The sequence below is a fragment of the Perna viridis genome, chromosome 3, assembly GCF_037379345.1.
Source record: "Perna viridis isolate PV_CMFRI_1.1 ecotype Kerala chromosome 3, ASM3737934v1, whole genome shotgun sequence".
Taxonomy (NCBI): domain Eukaryota; kingdom Metazoa; phylum Mollusca; class Bivalvia; order Mytilida; family Mytilidae; genus Perna; species Perna viridis.
This window is the reverse complement of record NC_142447.1, coordinates 24,690,177-24,705,346: the sequence shown is the minus strand read 5'-3', so window position 1 is coordinate 24,705,346 and position 15,170 is coordinate 24,690,177. Positions and strand designations below refer to the sequence as shown.

General features: G+C 31.4%; 1 protein-coding gene across 1 annotated transcript; it reads left to right on the top strand.

Moving 5' to 3' along the window:
* Window positions 1-250: 250 nt before the first annotated feature.
* LOC148621561 (organic anion transporter 3-like) lies at window positions 251-9,295 on the top strand. The gene is made up of 10 exons (XM_088576064.1): window positions 251-487; window positions 1,375-1,592; window positions 1,930-2,160; window positions 2,675-2,877; window positions 4,017-4,304; window positions 5,269-5,403; window positions 5,964-6,049; window positions 6,907-7,027; window positions 7,872-7,944; window positions 8,590-9,295. Exons 1-10 carry the CDS (start codon window positions 352-354, stop codon window positions 8,752-8,754), a joined length of 1,656 nt encoding a protein of 551 aa, XP_088432190.1. The 5' UTR covers window positions 251-351; the 3' UTR covers window positions 8,755-9,295.
* The last annotated feature ends 5,875 nt before the right edge of the window (window positions 9,296-15,170 follow it).

The following is a 15,170-nucleotide window of genomic DNA, read 5'->3' as shown; positions in this document are numbered from 1 at the left end:
TAATTGAACTAATTTAGTCATTTTTAGTAATTATATTAAGAGTTCGAAATTTTACTTTGAAAAGCTGGAATTGTTCGGACAAAAAGCAAATTATAACAAAAATGTTCTACATTATAAACCCACTGCGGGGGTAGTAAGTATGTGTTGTTCATTTGTAAGGAAACGAGGTCGACGTAACGATATTAACGACTTAAATATTTGATGATTCTAGCACTTTGATAACATGTAACGGTAAAGGTATTATTTGGAACGTGGTGAAGTGCGGATAAAATACCTATAATCGAAGTGGCTTTTATCAACACTTTTATTCTTTGTGTTTTGTGTTTATTTATGACGTAAAGATTTTCAAACATGCAGCAGAGGACGGATGTAGACCGAGTCTTACACTCTATTGGACTTTTTGGAAAGTATCAAAAGATACAAATGGCTCTCATAGCTTTATTCTCTTTTGAAAGTTCTTTACACATTGCTTCCATGGTTTTTATAGGTAAGTAATAATTTTGCATATAAATACACGTGTCTAGATTTTTTCCCACTTACTGTATGTGTACTTACGGATTTAAATATATTTTGGAACTAATCAACTTAAAACTAAAATTGTTCTTATTCATATACATGTTATTTTCGTACCATTCAACTCGTCAGAAAGCGACGAAACTGTTGGTTAAGCGTATCCTAGTTCTGGCAAAGAATTATCAAATATCGTTCTGACATTTCATTGCATAAATACTTTTTCCCAATGACCCTCACTTTTCTCGCCAAAATTTCATTAATTACTCATTAAAATGTTGTTTAGGAAGCGATTATGAAATCCTTGTTTCAGTGGTTTAAAGAGATAAAACCTACAAAACAAATGGAAAATCAATAGAAGTCCTTCTCTCGCCAAAATTCCAAATGCTTACTCCTCAAAATCAAGGAAACTGACCAATCTATTCTTTTCTTCTTATTTTGTTCAAGCATGTGTGATTTTAAAAGATTTCACAACCGTTTGAAATCCTTGCTATACATCAATATATCAGCGAATACCCTTAACTTTTTTTTAACATTTAGTGACTAAAAAAATTACTTTAGGTTGAATTATCAAAAATTGATCTGATCTCGATTTGTTCTTCAACAATTATATGACAAAAGTTGAGAGGGTGATAGAGCAGTGTGTTACCAATAGAAAAACATAGTCATCCCGAAGCCAAATCAAATATCACCATCTAAGACATGTGAAAGATTAGAAAACTACACGCGTATTGAACTAATATAAATACAACAAACTGACATGAAGCATAATAAAAAAAATATCTTATTTCTTTTGCGAATGGGGAAGAAAAGTAGCCAATTAGATCATATTACAAATAAAGTTTTATTTCTCTCATATAAAAGGATACAGACCGTCATACAAATGTGCAGAAATAAATGTGACTTCGTACCTAGACGATCATAACAGCTATTTTACAAATGCTTCGCAACTTGATGTAAACTATGGAAAGTGCAAAATAGACATCCTTGTAAACCAGTCAAGTAATACGCAGCATTTTACCGAAGATTGTATCAACGGATATAATTATGGTATACCTTATGATCGTACAACAGTAACAGAGGTAATGATCAATGAGAACTAATATCACGCAGCATTATCAGTGACATACGAAAAACGACAATATTTTATCGTATGTTCAATGTTAATACATGTATAAAGTCGTATTTGCATTCGTGTAGCAGCAAAGAAATTACCAAATTGCAAAGAAACGCTCAAAATTATCAATAAGTATTTGTTGAATGGTCAAAATTAAAGCTTATATAGTTGCTTAATTACGGTAATTAAATCTTAACATTTGTCACTGGTAACTTGATTCGGAAATATTTGTTTTGTTGAAAAAGCTCCAGTTAAATTGAAATAATGATACCTTCTGTATTCTTCATGCAATAATCTTGCAGTGGGACCTTGTTTGCAGTGGTGCGGAACGATCTGAACTAGCTAAAACAATGCTCATGCTTGGACAAGCAGTAGGAGCTCTAATTTTTGCCCCGCTATCGGATAGATTTGGACGAAAGACAAGCAATGTTATTGCGCGCATACTTTACCTGCTAACTGGCTTGGCAACTGTATTTACACCGAGTATAGATGTTTTCCTGTTGTTTAGGTTTCTTCAAGGAACTTTTCAAGGGGTAAGCTTGTTATATGTGATTTAGTTTTTATTTCTTATTTGACGTTGTAACACATTTATTATACATGTACATGTTTATAGGTGCATGGTATAAACTGATTATTTTACAATACAATTTGAACAGAGGTTACCGGGTTAATGTACCCTTACAAAGTCATTCTGTTCCTTAGTTGCGTTAGTAATGCAAAATAAACAGCACAATTTGAGTAGTAAACTATATCAATGCTAACACCTATTTGCTATCATGCAAAACATCGTCAAAAAAAAAACTCTAATTTATATGTCCCTTGACTTTTGCCTGTTTCATTTGGTGTTAAACTGCGAAGCCCTTAGTATGCAATAAAGAGTGTATTTCGAATTGCCATATTTTCCGGCGTAGTTTACCTTGTTTCACTGATGTATTGAAAACCAACCTCAAGACTTAAACGCTGATTATACAAAGTATCATTCCTTTTACCCTGATTATTTATGATAAATCCACTGATATTTCATATTTTCTATCTATTTTTGTACAGGGTATCGTTATGACATGCCATGTTTTATGTGCAGAACTAACACCACAACAAATGCGACACCAAACGAGAGCTATTATGGCATTATGTTGGTCTACTGGTCTCGTTTTCGTTTCATTGGTTGGATACATTTTTAGAAACAACTCATGGCGCTATATGCAATTGTTTTTATCAGTGTTAACAGTCCATGCATTATTTGACTGGTTGTAAGTATTCCAGAACTCCACGTGTAAGTGCATGTACCCTACCAACTTAGTTACAATATATATTGCACAGAAATAAGGTTTATCTTCCTCCGTGTATACATACCTTCTGCATATGTACCCAACGTCCTGGCTTGGATGATAAATATAATACACCTACCACACTACATTGCTTTGTCCAGGTTGTACTGAAATAAATATCATCAAATGTATTGTCACGATGAACCAAGCTGGAGAAAATCAACGAGTATGAAAAAGGAGAATGTGGTATGATTGCAAAAGCCAAGCAACGAACATGAAGTAACCCTTCAAATGAGAATTATGCAAAATGAGATTCAAAATGTTACAATATACAAAAATCAACATGTGACTATAAATATAATCCATGATTTTAAGATACAAAATTTATATAGAATGTACTGTAGAATTCAAAAATAACCACAATAGAAACTATTGTTTAATGTCATTTACAGGGTAATCTCCCTTAATTTTTAATTAGAAAAAAACAATAGAAACTATTGAATTATTTCGTAAGAGCAGACAGATTGGAATGAATACTTATACATTTCATCATATAGACCTGCAAAACAACTTAAAAACAAAAATAAGAATGTGTAGCATTTTTGGATATATCACAAATTACATAATTTGCATGTGTCTGAACGATCAACGAGTTTATGAAGACGACAAAGAAATTTCCTCTGTGATTACTTCAATCTTGTAGCAACAAAATCCTTTTCCAGAAGCCTTGTTGTATGAAGTCAAGTGCGGAATTACGATTCTTCGTATAACGTACAAATGTATGAGTTGAAAATTGAAATATGCTTTCGCTTATGAGCTAAAAACCTTTTACCTTTACATTTTCTTTATAAATTGTATCTAATTTTGCTAAATCTAGTTACATTTGCATCGACTACTAAAATAGATGACATTCAAATTGTAATTTTCAAACAAACCATAATGATAATGATTAATGCTTTTCAATATACATTGTTTCTAATGATAATCTAATTCATCAATTTTGCTAATATATACAGGTTAAATGTATTTTCCTGCTTTAGACTGTAACAAATTAAACTTGTGCTTTTTTTATGTGTACTGACTGTAAGAATTGTAACTTTTCTCTTCATATATATATTTAGATTTTTTGACGAATCCTTGCGCTGGTTACTTACAAATGGAAAAACAGAAAGAGTACTTAAAGTATTGAAGAAAGCTTGTAAACAAAATAGTGTATCCTTCAATAAAGTTCTGGAAGAAAACAAGATATCATCTTCAACAATCACAGACGGAAAACTTGACACGATAAAAAATGCAAACTCTAACGAAGGCGAAGAACTTCAATCAAAGAAAGTTGAGAAATATTCAGTTTTGACCTTGTTTAAACACAAAAAGATCTTTCTGCATTCAATTTGCTTATGGTTAGATTGGTAAGTATGTGATTACAGAGTTTTTGAAAGAGCTTATTTCGCCCTATCAATGATGCAAGTATTGCTTCTAACTTTTTACATTATTTCAACATTATAGCTCACATATTGAAAATGATCTATTGTACCACTATTGGAAAATCTCTAAACTTACTCATTACTAAATAACTATATTTAGGTTCTCCTTGAATTTGAAGTGGAATATAATATTTCTACACTCGAGTACTATTAGTTAGAATCAAAATTTTTAACATGCGACCTTTAGCGAGCTGTTTTAAGTCTTGATTTTCAGTTTCGAGACTGTAAAAATATCTTAATCCACGAGAAACTGAGGGCCGCTTTTTATCATCAATACAATAATTTATTACATTGTCACATTTGATACATCGATTAATTTATCACGGACTATATATATATGCGCGAAATAACGATGCCAACTGTACAACGTTAACAGTCGGTGAATGGGGTCAGGATTGACGAATTTACGATGAAAAGGATGTTAAATTTAACAAATGAAATAAACATACTGCGTTAGACTATATTGTCCCTCAGGGGATCACCTGGTCGAGCGGTACGGTAATTTGCCAAAAAGGGAGAAATATACTTCTTCAATGATAATATCTCGTAAAATCGTAATAGAAATGACGTCTTTTTAATACTTAAAGTCGTAATCAAGTGAACGTCTTCTCTATTTGATAATTTTCTTTCATCAAACTGATATTGAAAATTGTATTTTTTTTTCTCTTTGATTCTGGTAGTGCAGATAGTCAACGTTGTTATTTCATATCTGCCTGATTAATACGGAGACTATTACTAATCAGTAAAAAACATTTAGTCATTACTTCAGTTGTACATAAAAACTTATACTTTTGAAATGGCATTAGTGTCTCATTTAAATGAATTACATTATCTTCAACTTAATTCAAAATGACATAATGTATATGCGCCGTTTATTGTACATTTACAGGATTACAATAACACTGACATACTATGGCTTAATGTTGACTACGTCAAAGTTGTCTGGTGACAGATTTCTCAACAACGTGTTAGGAAGCCTATCAGAATTCCCCGCTACTGCTGTGCAGTTTTTCTTCGTTAACAGGTGTTTGTCATGTTCGTTAATTAAAATAATTTAATTTTACAAACATTTAAAATGAAAGATAACGCGAGACAAATTTACATATTGAAAGTTAAATTTGAATCTTTCGTGCTAGGTGTATTTTCATTACTACATCAAATAAAAAACAAAATACATGTTTAAAATGTAATTCAGTTTAACAGTGACTAAAAGGGTGTTTATCGCTATTTTGCAATTCCGTTGAAAATATTTTGTATTTGTCTATTGTTAAATTGTTTCTAATTAATGATAAGAGTTTGTTCAATCGTCTGACTAATATCACTTCAACCTGCTTTAGTAGAAAACTAAGGATTGACTTTACAGCTTACGCCGGTAAGAAATAGTAATAAAAAAAATAAAGTTTCAGAAACTGTAGAAATATAATAATAGTAAAATTGCCTTAGTCATCCCTTTTTCCGACGTGTCATATTTATTTCACATTTGGTTTATTCATTTTGTTTGAAGATGTGAACTAGCATTAAATTGATACGAAAATATGTATACAAATCAAAACGTTCGTTCAATATGATTTCGTTGTATTATAGAATAGGGAGAAAGAAAATGCTGACAGTTTTTCATGCGTTTGCAGCTTTATCTTTGATTCTCGTCACAGTCTGTTCGACCTACAAAGGTAGATAACTTCTCATAACGTGTGCAGTCATGCATGAATAACAATGCAACAATTTAATAGCTTGGAATTTAAACATTCATATGCTCGTTTTGAACTCAAGATTTGAAAAAGATGCAAAGTCACACTTATCCCAATGATAATTTTTCGTCAGCCTGAAATGTTTGAAATACATTTTTTACGTTTCATTCTTAATATTTTGCTCAAAACAAATAAAGACATTGAGACATTTGGAACATCTAAAGTTAAATATGATTTTAAGTAGTAGTCTTTGTAAGAATCATGCAAATTTTGTGAAATGTGATACACCTCATAAAATGCTACATATTTTTATTTTTGATATGAAGTTGATTTATAGGTCCATATTATGAGATGTGTAATTATTCATTCAAATCTGACTGCCCTTAGGATATAATCAACATTAAAAACAAATAGATTCTATTGTATTTGAGTGTCATTTACAGACTTATCTCCTTAATTTGAAATCTACAGTGCATTCTATATAATTTTTATCTCCTATGAACATGGGCAGTATGAAAAGCCGCATGTTACTTTCTGTTTACTATGACATTTTAAACAAAATATCAAAAATAAAAATATGCAGGCATTCCAACCATGACACACATTTTGCATGATTCTTATCTGGAGTGCTACTTAAATCTTTCGAATTTAGTAATGAAAACAATCAATTACTTTGTCAAACTAACCAAGTACATGTTACAAAAAAAACAATTGTATGCCATTCAGAAGCACAAAAATATTATAAGCAAAAATTTGCATAAAACAAAGGGTTTTCTTAAAAATTGCTCATCTTTAAATGGGGTTATCATGTGAATTGATTTTTAAAAATGCTTTTACAGATGTGTACTCTTGGCTATCACCGTTAGCAAATGCTTTTACATTTGTTGGACGATTTGGAGCAAGAGGTGCTTTTATGACAGTGTTTCTCTACACACCTGAAATATACCCTACTAATATGAGGTAAGATATTTAAACCCCTACTTTCTAAATTGGGAGTATATAATTATAGGCACAAGGTGTGTCCGTCCGTCCTTCCTGTCGTCCGTACTTCCTCCCGTTCTGTCGTTACTCCTACTACACCAACACCATGGAATGGAATTTGATGAAACTTTCACTTAATTTTAATTTTATATCCCCCATTGTGCACCTTCTATTTAGATTTTTATCTTAATCAGTTAGGTTGTTTCACATAGCAAAACATGGAATTACTCGTTTATGAATATTTGTACATGGGGGACCGATCTCCTATCCATAACACCTTTTTACTGGTACATATATAGAGTTTTCATATAGCAGGACATGGAGTTTGTCATGTAAGGGACTTAAGGTATACATTCCTTATCCGTATCTTATTCGAGACAAATGAATGGAGTTAAATTAATTTTCTTAGACTTTAATTACATAACACTCCTGTGTACCCTTCTTTTAAATTTTTAAACAAATCAATTTGGAGGTCGAGTGTTGCATGTTATAAAACGGGAAATATATTGTCTGGTTTTCAAAATGTACTAATGTCTTTTGGACCGTTGGAAATACTTTTTCAAGTTCTGTATGTTTGTAATTGAATTTTATTTCTTGTTTCTTTTTGTTCTGTTTGATTGTTTGTTTGGTTTTTGTTTATTTGTTTGTTCATTCGTTCGTTCGTTCGTTCGTTTGTTTGTTTGTTTGTTTGTTTGTTTTTTTTTTTCAAATAAAGAAATCATGTTCCTATTCAACATTTTACAGAACATCTTAAGATGTTTATGTTTGATGTTGAATACTAACATGATTTATTTCCCATGTCAATTGATTTTTTTTTTTGCAGAAATTCAGGTCTTGGTATTGCGTCTATGATTTCTCGAGTGGGTTCAATGATGTCACCGTTCGCTGTTACATTGGTATGTCATAAAAACTTACCTCAGGAAATTAATCCTTACAGTCAGTATAACGAGAATTGATTGGGTGATTATGTTAGAAAACAACCCAACCGGAATAAAATAAAATATCAGCTCGAGACCACGCATGCGTTTAATGATCATCAAGGAAACCCTAACACCACGGGCCAGTCTTGTAGCTAGCCCCGAAACCACATTATACATAGGACAGCGAAATAGTTGCGCTTATATACTCCAGCAACAATAATTAACAGGAAGTGAATGTTAATATAGTATATAGCCACGATTTTCCATCACGAAAATGCCTATTTTTTAACAAAATGTTAGAAAGAATGTCAGTACATATGAGTAGCAGAGTTAGAAACAATATCTGTCAGTGTTTTAGTTAGTGTTATTTTTTACTGTTATTTAAAGTTAAATTAATTTATCGGAAAAAATATTTCTTTTTTTATATGCAGTGCCAGATAAATATTTAAACTAGAAAACCAGAACACAAATTTAAATTCAATACCACTTGCCATATAATTCCTCAAACTTGACTGTTCCGTTAAAACAAGACCGTGTAAGTTATTCTGTTTTTTCAAATGGCGGTATTTACAGTTTTAAGTTAGGTTGCAAACTATATTACCGATTTCACTTGTTTTGTAGTCAGAATATGTTTCCTGGGGACCTACAGCAGTATTTGCGGCTCTGAACTTTATTGTTATGATCTCATTACAAAAACTTCCTGAATCAACTGGAAGGCAACTGCCGACTACATTAGAGGATATGAAAGTCTGGCATAAAAAAGCGAACACGAGCACGAAATTATAAAACTTATCCTTGATATAGTATTCACACAATTTAGATTTAAGACTTAAAAGGGCCAGTTATCTTATGGAGACGTTGTTGTTTTTCTACTTTGCATATTTAGAATCCGTGTGAATTTTTTTATTTCATGGCCGCAGTTGTTGCAGAGGATAGATATTGTGAAAGCTTTTGATTATTTTGTTTTAAATCTCATAAGCTATCACGTAAAGTAAATTCTTTAAGGATACGAATCACCGTTCGAAAGGTCTTTTAAGAAATAGGTTTAAAAAACCTACATCTGAAATAAAATAATTTAAATGTTCTTCCAATGAGGTCAAAGGTCATTTGGATATAATCAATACATTCATTTTGATCACAATTTTTTCTTCTTTTTTTCGGGAACTGTTTTTTTTTATTTGTTTTTATTTCAATCCCTTTGAGGTATCCTGCAAAACACACTAATTGTAGTTCACTGTGGTCAAATTTAAAGTAAATCTTATTCCGTATGATTTACTACTAACCTAAATGTATTTGTCTTTTTTTCAGTAAAGTATCACCGATTGAAGCATTTTTTTTTGTTTCATTGTAAATAAAATATATGATAGTGTTCTAATGACAATAGGTCAAGAGAATTCCATCACCAAAAGAACTGACTTATGGCAAATTAAAAAAATAACAATTCTTTCATTAAAATACTTGCATTTTTAAACGGACGAGAAAGTTCTTTATATCTGGTCTTTGTGCCTGGATTACATTCTTGATTATTCTTTAATTCAGAAAGACTCGAAATAACATAAATATATCTAGAAAGATACTTCATCATTTTGTCTAGAGACTGAACTGATCTTTAAAAATCCATATTGTAATTGTCTTCACATGTAAAGAACTCCGCAATAGTTAACAAACATGTTTCCGGAACAAATGCTCCGATTGAACCCCCGTAAAATTGAAAGACAGTATGAAAGTGTTCTACATTTTAGGTAACCTGTCGTCCGTCTCTTTTTTCTATCATTTACCGGTGCACCTGGTCTATGCTCATAGTTTTTATTGGAGTCCGACTTGCTCATGTGCTTTTGTTACTTTGTATGTATGATTTTAGTGTTCTTTGTTGTGTATGTCTGTTTTTCATGTCTGTTTTTTGTCCCTGGATTACATTCTTTAGATTACCCTATAACCTTGGTTCCCTTGATTACGCTTACAAAGCAATCCTAAACCTTTCGAAATACATTCAGCTATTTTAGAAAAACTCATCCTGGAGGATTCACATACAGATAAAAAATTGTATTCATATGCTCAATTGAACATTTCTTTACTTTAAAGAATTTGAAATGATTTGCATATCTTATAATAATCAGTAATTTTAATATTGTTTTACATTTGAGGTTTGCACAACACAAATGGGAGTAATGCTACACTTAAAAATATGTGTCAGTTCAAATGCTTTTAAATATTAATTGCATGCCTTTAAACTGATGTTGTTTGTTTTTGTCATGGGTTTCATAAGTGTTTTGTCACAAAATGGGGATGTGCACATTGGTAACGAGTCGACCAGTTTTTTTTTTTCAAAGTAGTTAGTGATATTAGAAGCTAACATCTGGATGTCCTTTGTTTTTTGTTTTTTGTTTTTGTGTGTGTGTGTGTGTGTGTGTGTTTTTTTTTTTTTTTGTCAATCCTGCAGTGTCATTTAGACAACAAAACTTTAATCGTATCCCCAAAGTCATTCAGCCTATCAAAGTGCACAAGAGCAGATAGATATGTTGTTTTTGCATTTTCTTTAAACTTTTGATTCTGCAAACAAAACATTCGATCACATAAAACATTTTCAACATCAGGTATATGTCTAGCAGGAAACAAAATGTAGCATTTCAAGCTTTGAACCACAAACCTACACAATAACTACATAATATGAGGGTCCTTAGCAGTCTACTTAAGCTTGTTTATAACATGAACAAATTCGATGTTGTCTGAATGAAAATATGTTTTTGAATGTCAGAACCCCACGTTTCAACTGCTACAATAGACAATAGTTAATTAAATGAAATGTGATCTTTGTCCACAAATTGGACCGCTGACCAAATACCTTTTTTTGAATACAACACCGAAAACCATCTCCTCCACTTGCACTGCCGTTGACCATAAATGATCGATAAACATGGAATTTCCATTGAAATATTTAATAAAAAACAACCAAGCTTCAATATCTAATTTGGATTATTTACTTATTTTTTTATTGTGTGGTTTTGTCAGTTCTAACGTCATATCAATCAGACGTCTCCAAAAGATGCAACCTGGAAGAACTACATTACCAACAAACAAATTAATTGTAGTTCTTTTAATGTCATCTTTGCGTGATGTTCAGCATATTTAAGGCAAACGAAAAAGCACAAAATCTATTTCAAGGCATATGAAAGTCAAGATAATTGTTGGGAAAAACTGTTTTCTCAGACTTAATTGGCACGCATAATTGCTGATTACAAACATTTGGCATGGCGTCCTACCTGAAGGCAATCATTGAGTAAATGAACACAATCAGCAATCAGTAACTTATTATTGATTACCTAATGCAAAACAGAAGAAAACCTCATGAACAGATTACGAACAAAATTTAGCCACATATGTAATGTATTGCCGAAATAAATTTCATTTCCCAAAGCGAAACCCAATAAATCAAAATCTTTTGAATGCATACCCATGTTCAATATCCGAACTGTATGATTAATGCTACTGCAACATCAATAACCTGGTTGGACACGGCAGAATTTTCCATTGAAATTTCATAATTAATTTAAGAGCCTCCTAGAAATAAAAAAAAATATGAATAACCTGAAAATCATCTGTTTTTTTTTTTTTTTTTTGGTGGAATAAGCCCAAGCTGATAGATTTGAAAACTGGGAAAAGTTAATTCATCTAAAATAAATGGACCTTTAACACTCCTTGCGTGAACTTGTTTTTCATGTTTGCTTCAAAATGTCTGGAATTCTGGGAATAATGGTAGATAACTCACTTCAAGATTTAAAGCTTAATCAGATGCAAGCAGTTAATATTTACTAGTCTTACACTATAACATTAAATGATTTAGAAAAATAATAATAAATGAATAATAATTATTTTGTGCTTACATGTCGTCGTGAGATATACAGAACAGACCCACGTATATATTGGTAGTATTTACAAAGGCCTAGGTGTCTGTTTAGATGAACTCCCTAAGAATAAATTGTACAGAGTTTTTAAGTTCCTGCAACTTCAAGTAAAAATGTGATCACAACTTTTACACTCTGCTTTCAAAGACTGGTTAGCCTCAAAGAACAAGGTGATTATGAGTTTGTTGAAAAATCTCGTGTTATCTCTTTGAAAATTAGGTAATATATTACCTTTTTCACAAATGCATGTAATGCCTTGAGGATATTCGTAAAATATTCAATATCGTAGAATCAAAAGGTTGACGTTGTCAACAGTTATGTCATTACGGTCCAAAATATTTCCTCTGATGTGCACGTCTATTCGCGACGGGCAGTAAGCTTTTATTGAACTGTCCAAAACCCTGATATCATAATTGTTCTCAATGTGTCCACCTGAAACGCCTTTAAAAATGATAAGACAATTGTGTTGGGCAAAGTTATAAGATGACGGAGAATTTGCAGTTGGAAAGTCGATAAATACGAGAGCTATCAAAAACTACGCTCTTCGGTTTCGCCACTGTTTACATTTAGAATGTCATGTGATACGATTAGCCAATCAATTGCAGCAGCATTACCATTCTTAACAATTCTCCGCTACAGTAAAAAGTTATCAATAAAAAAAAAATTCAATGCACGTGATGCACACTTGAAAATGATCTGCTACGCAGGTTATTGAGGTGCCGCACGTGATATTTTCTTCATAGACCGAACAAATACAAGTCATTCCTTAGATATAGTAAAACAAATAATTTTTGCATATATCTCCCTGGAAGCACATGTCTACTGATGTTAATCTTAATTCCCTCTAAATTTCTTTTTGTAAATAATGAGAGATCATGGATAGCTAGGTAGTAAAACATTATGTAATATTGCTTATAAAATTGCATATTCAGAATCTTATCGTTATGGAAATGTTATCGATACATAATATATTATCTCATTTATTTATATTTTGCGCATGTGACAAAAAATGTTTACCAGGTGACACGATAAAGCAAATTGAAGTTCATGACAATACATTTGAATAACATAAACAGGCTATGTTTTGCTTATGGACCGACGAGACACTTAAACCATCTCTATTTGCTTTGAAATAGCATAAAGGTATCTTGACGACTGTGTTATACTTTTGACTGAATACTGATCGAATCCGGTCTTTGAAAACTTTATGTTCATAACGTTTTACTTTTCAAAAAATTTCCAATAGTTGTCGACAAATCAAAGTTCGTTATATAATATTACAATAGATCTTAAAGTGGGAGAGACATTAAAAAAGGGGTTTTCTTCGCTGCATCTACCATTGTTTGTCGCCTTGCTTTGGGTTGGCTATTTTTATGAAACATTTTTTATTTTTCAAATATTGCATAATCATAGTAGAACAAATATTCAAACTACGATCTATCTAGATTTTGTTAATGATACATAACTGATTTAAATCTTTTTCAATGGTTAATGTATTATATATTTTTTGCATCCCGTATTTATTAATGTCTTTATACAGCTTGCACTCATAACATTTAGAATAAACCTTGCCATTTGCAACTTGTACAATTGACAATTATCTTGATACTTCCTTTAGTTTAAACCAAACATTGCTTAAGCGTATCTTTTGAGAATCAGCGTTTCTAATTTAAATGTTAAGATTAGAGTCAAACATCAAAGGCGAAAAGTAATGCCATACTTCAAAAATATGTGTCATTTCAAATTTGTTTCAGGGTCGAAGCCTAGGTGTTGAATATTGAATGTGTATTGAAATTTGTAATACTGTAAGTTTCGATAAATATGATAAATAAAATCTGATACATTCGGGATTACGAAAGGCTGACTACAGGGTTGGCGATTACCTTCGGGAACCATTAGAAGGGACATCGACAATGTGGTAATTAAATACAAAAATACCAATCATATATTTCAATCTGCTGAACATGTGTTTCAAGGTATTAGTGATTGTGATTTTCGATGGGAAAATATTTGACAAAATGTTTATTTGTATAGAAATGATAATTAGGTAATCAAATGCATTAGCTAAACTATTAATTTCACTGTAACAAAGTTTAAAAATACAAAATTTTGAATAATTCAAATTTAAATTAGAAAAATCAGAAAACCAGTTCAAATTGTGTCAAAATCAAGTAAGCAATATTTAATGTCGGCAAGTTAAACAATAATATATCATAAGCTCGTAACAAGGTTCAATAGCCGACATTGATTAAATATATGCAGTCCATACGTACATATAATATGACAGTAAATAAAGTGAAACATAGACTATCAATATGACTAAGACACATAGACCATGTCTATATACAAAGCACTATTATGCTATGGAAATGCTGAGTAATCTAGTATCAACCTACGTAAAAATGAAAGCAAAAGAAGAAACACCCGCCGAGTCCAGCATAGACAAAAGAGGAAAAGAAATCTATGACTCCTTGAACAAATCAGTTTTCATGGTGCAACTGGATCCACCGTAACGATCCACGAGTTTATGATGAAGCAATAAAACTTCTGTAGAGATAGCTTCAATCTTGTAGCAAGATAACCCTGTTCCAGAAGCCTAATTGTAAGAGGTCTAGCGCGATACAAATCATTTGCGTAGTTTCGACAAGCTCTGGCATAACGTGTGAGTTGTATGAAAAGTCCATACGCAGGTGCTGATGGGATGTTGCCAATGATGAAATTGATGAATTACAACATTTAGTTAATTATACAATTATTTCATCAACACCTATACTTTTGTTTATTCCAGATTTATCAAAAACGTTTTCTATATTGATGGGTTGAAACTTTAAAACATTTTTCTTAAACAATTCATCATAAAATTTCTGTAGACAAGAATTATTATTTATATTGAAACTTTAAGTTTCCATTGCATTTGATACATTCGTTTTATTTTTAATATAACCTTTGCAAAATGATTTGAAGCTTGATATTTTCCTTCTTTCAAAATATGTCTTAATGGTTTGCCAGCAATCTGTTTGTTTGTATCCACAAAAGCGTCTTCCAAATTAAATACCAATTTACCTATTTTTCTATTTATGCCTCAGCTTGTTATTGTCTTCAATTTTAATTGAGAATTGGCTATGCACTTCGCGCAATGAACAAAATATGCAAATTGAAAATTTATGTTATCTTTCAATACTTTCAATAGACAAAAGTTTTATCATAACCAATTCTTATAAATTAATTTTAAAACATATTTTTATCTTTAAACATGAGAAGTAGCTCTGAATTTAACTGAATAGGGGCGTGTCAATATTG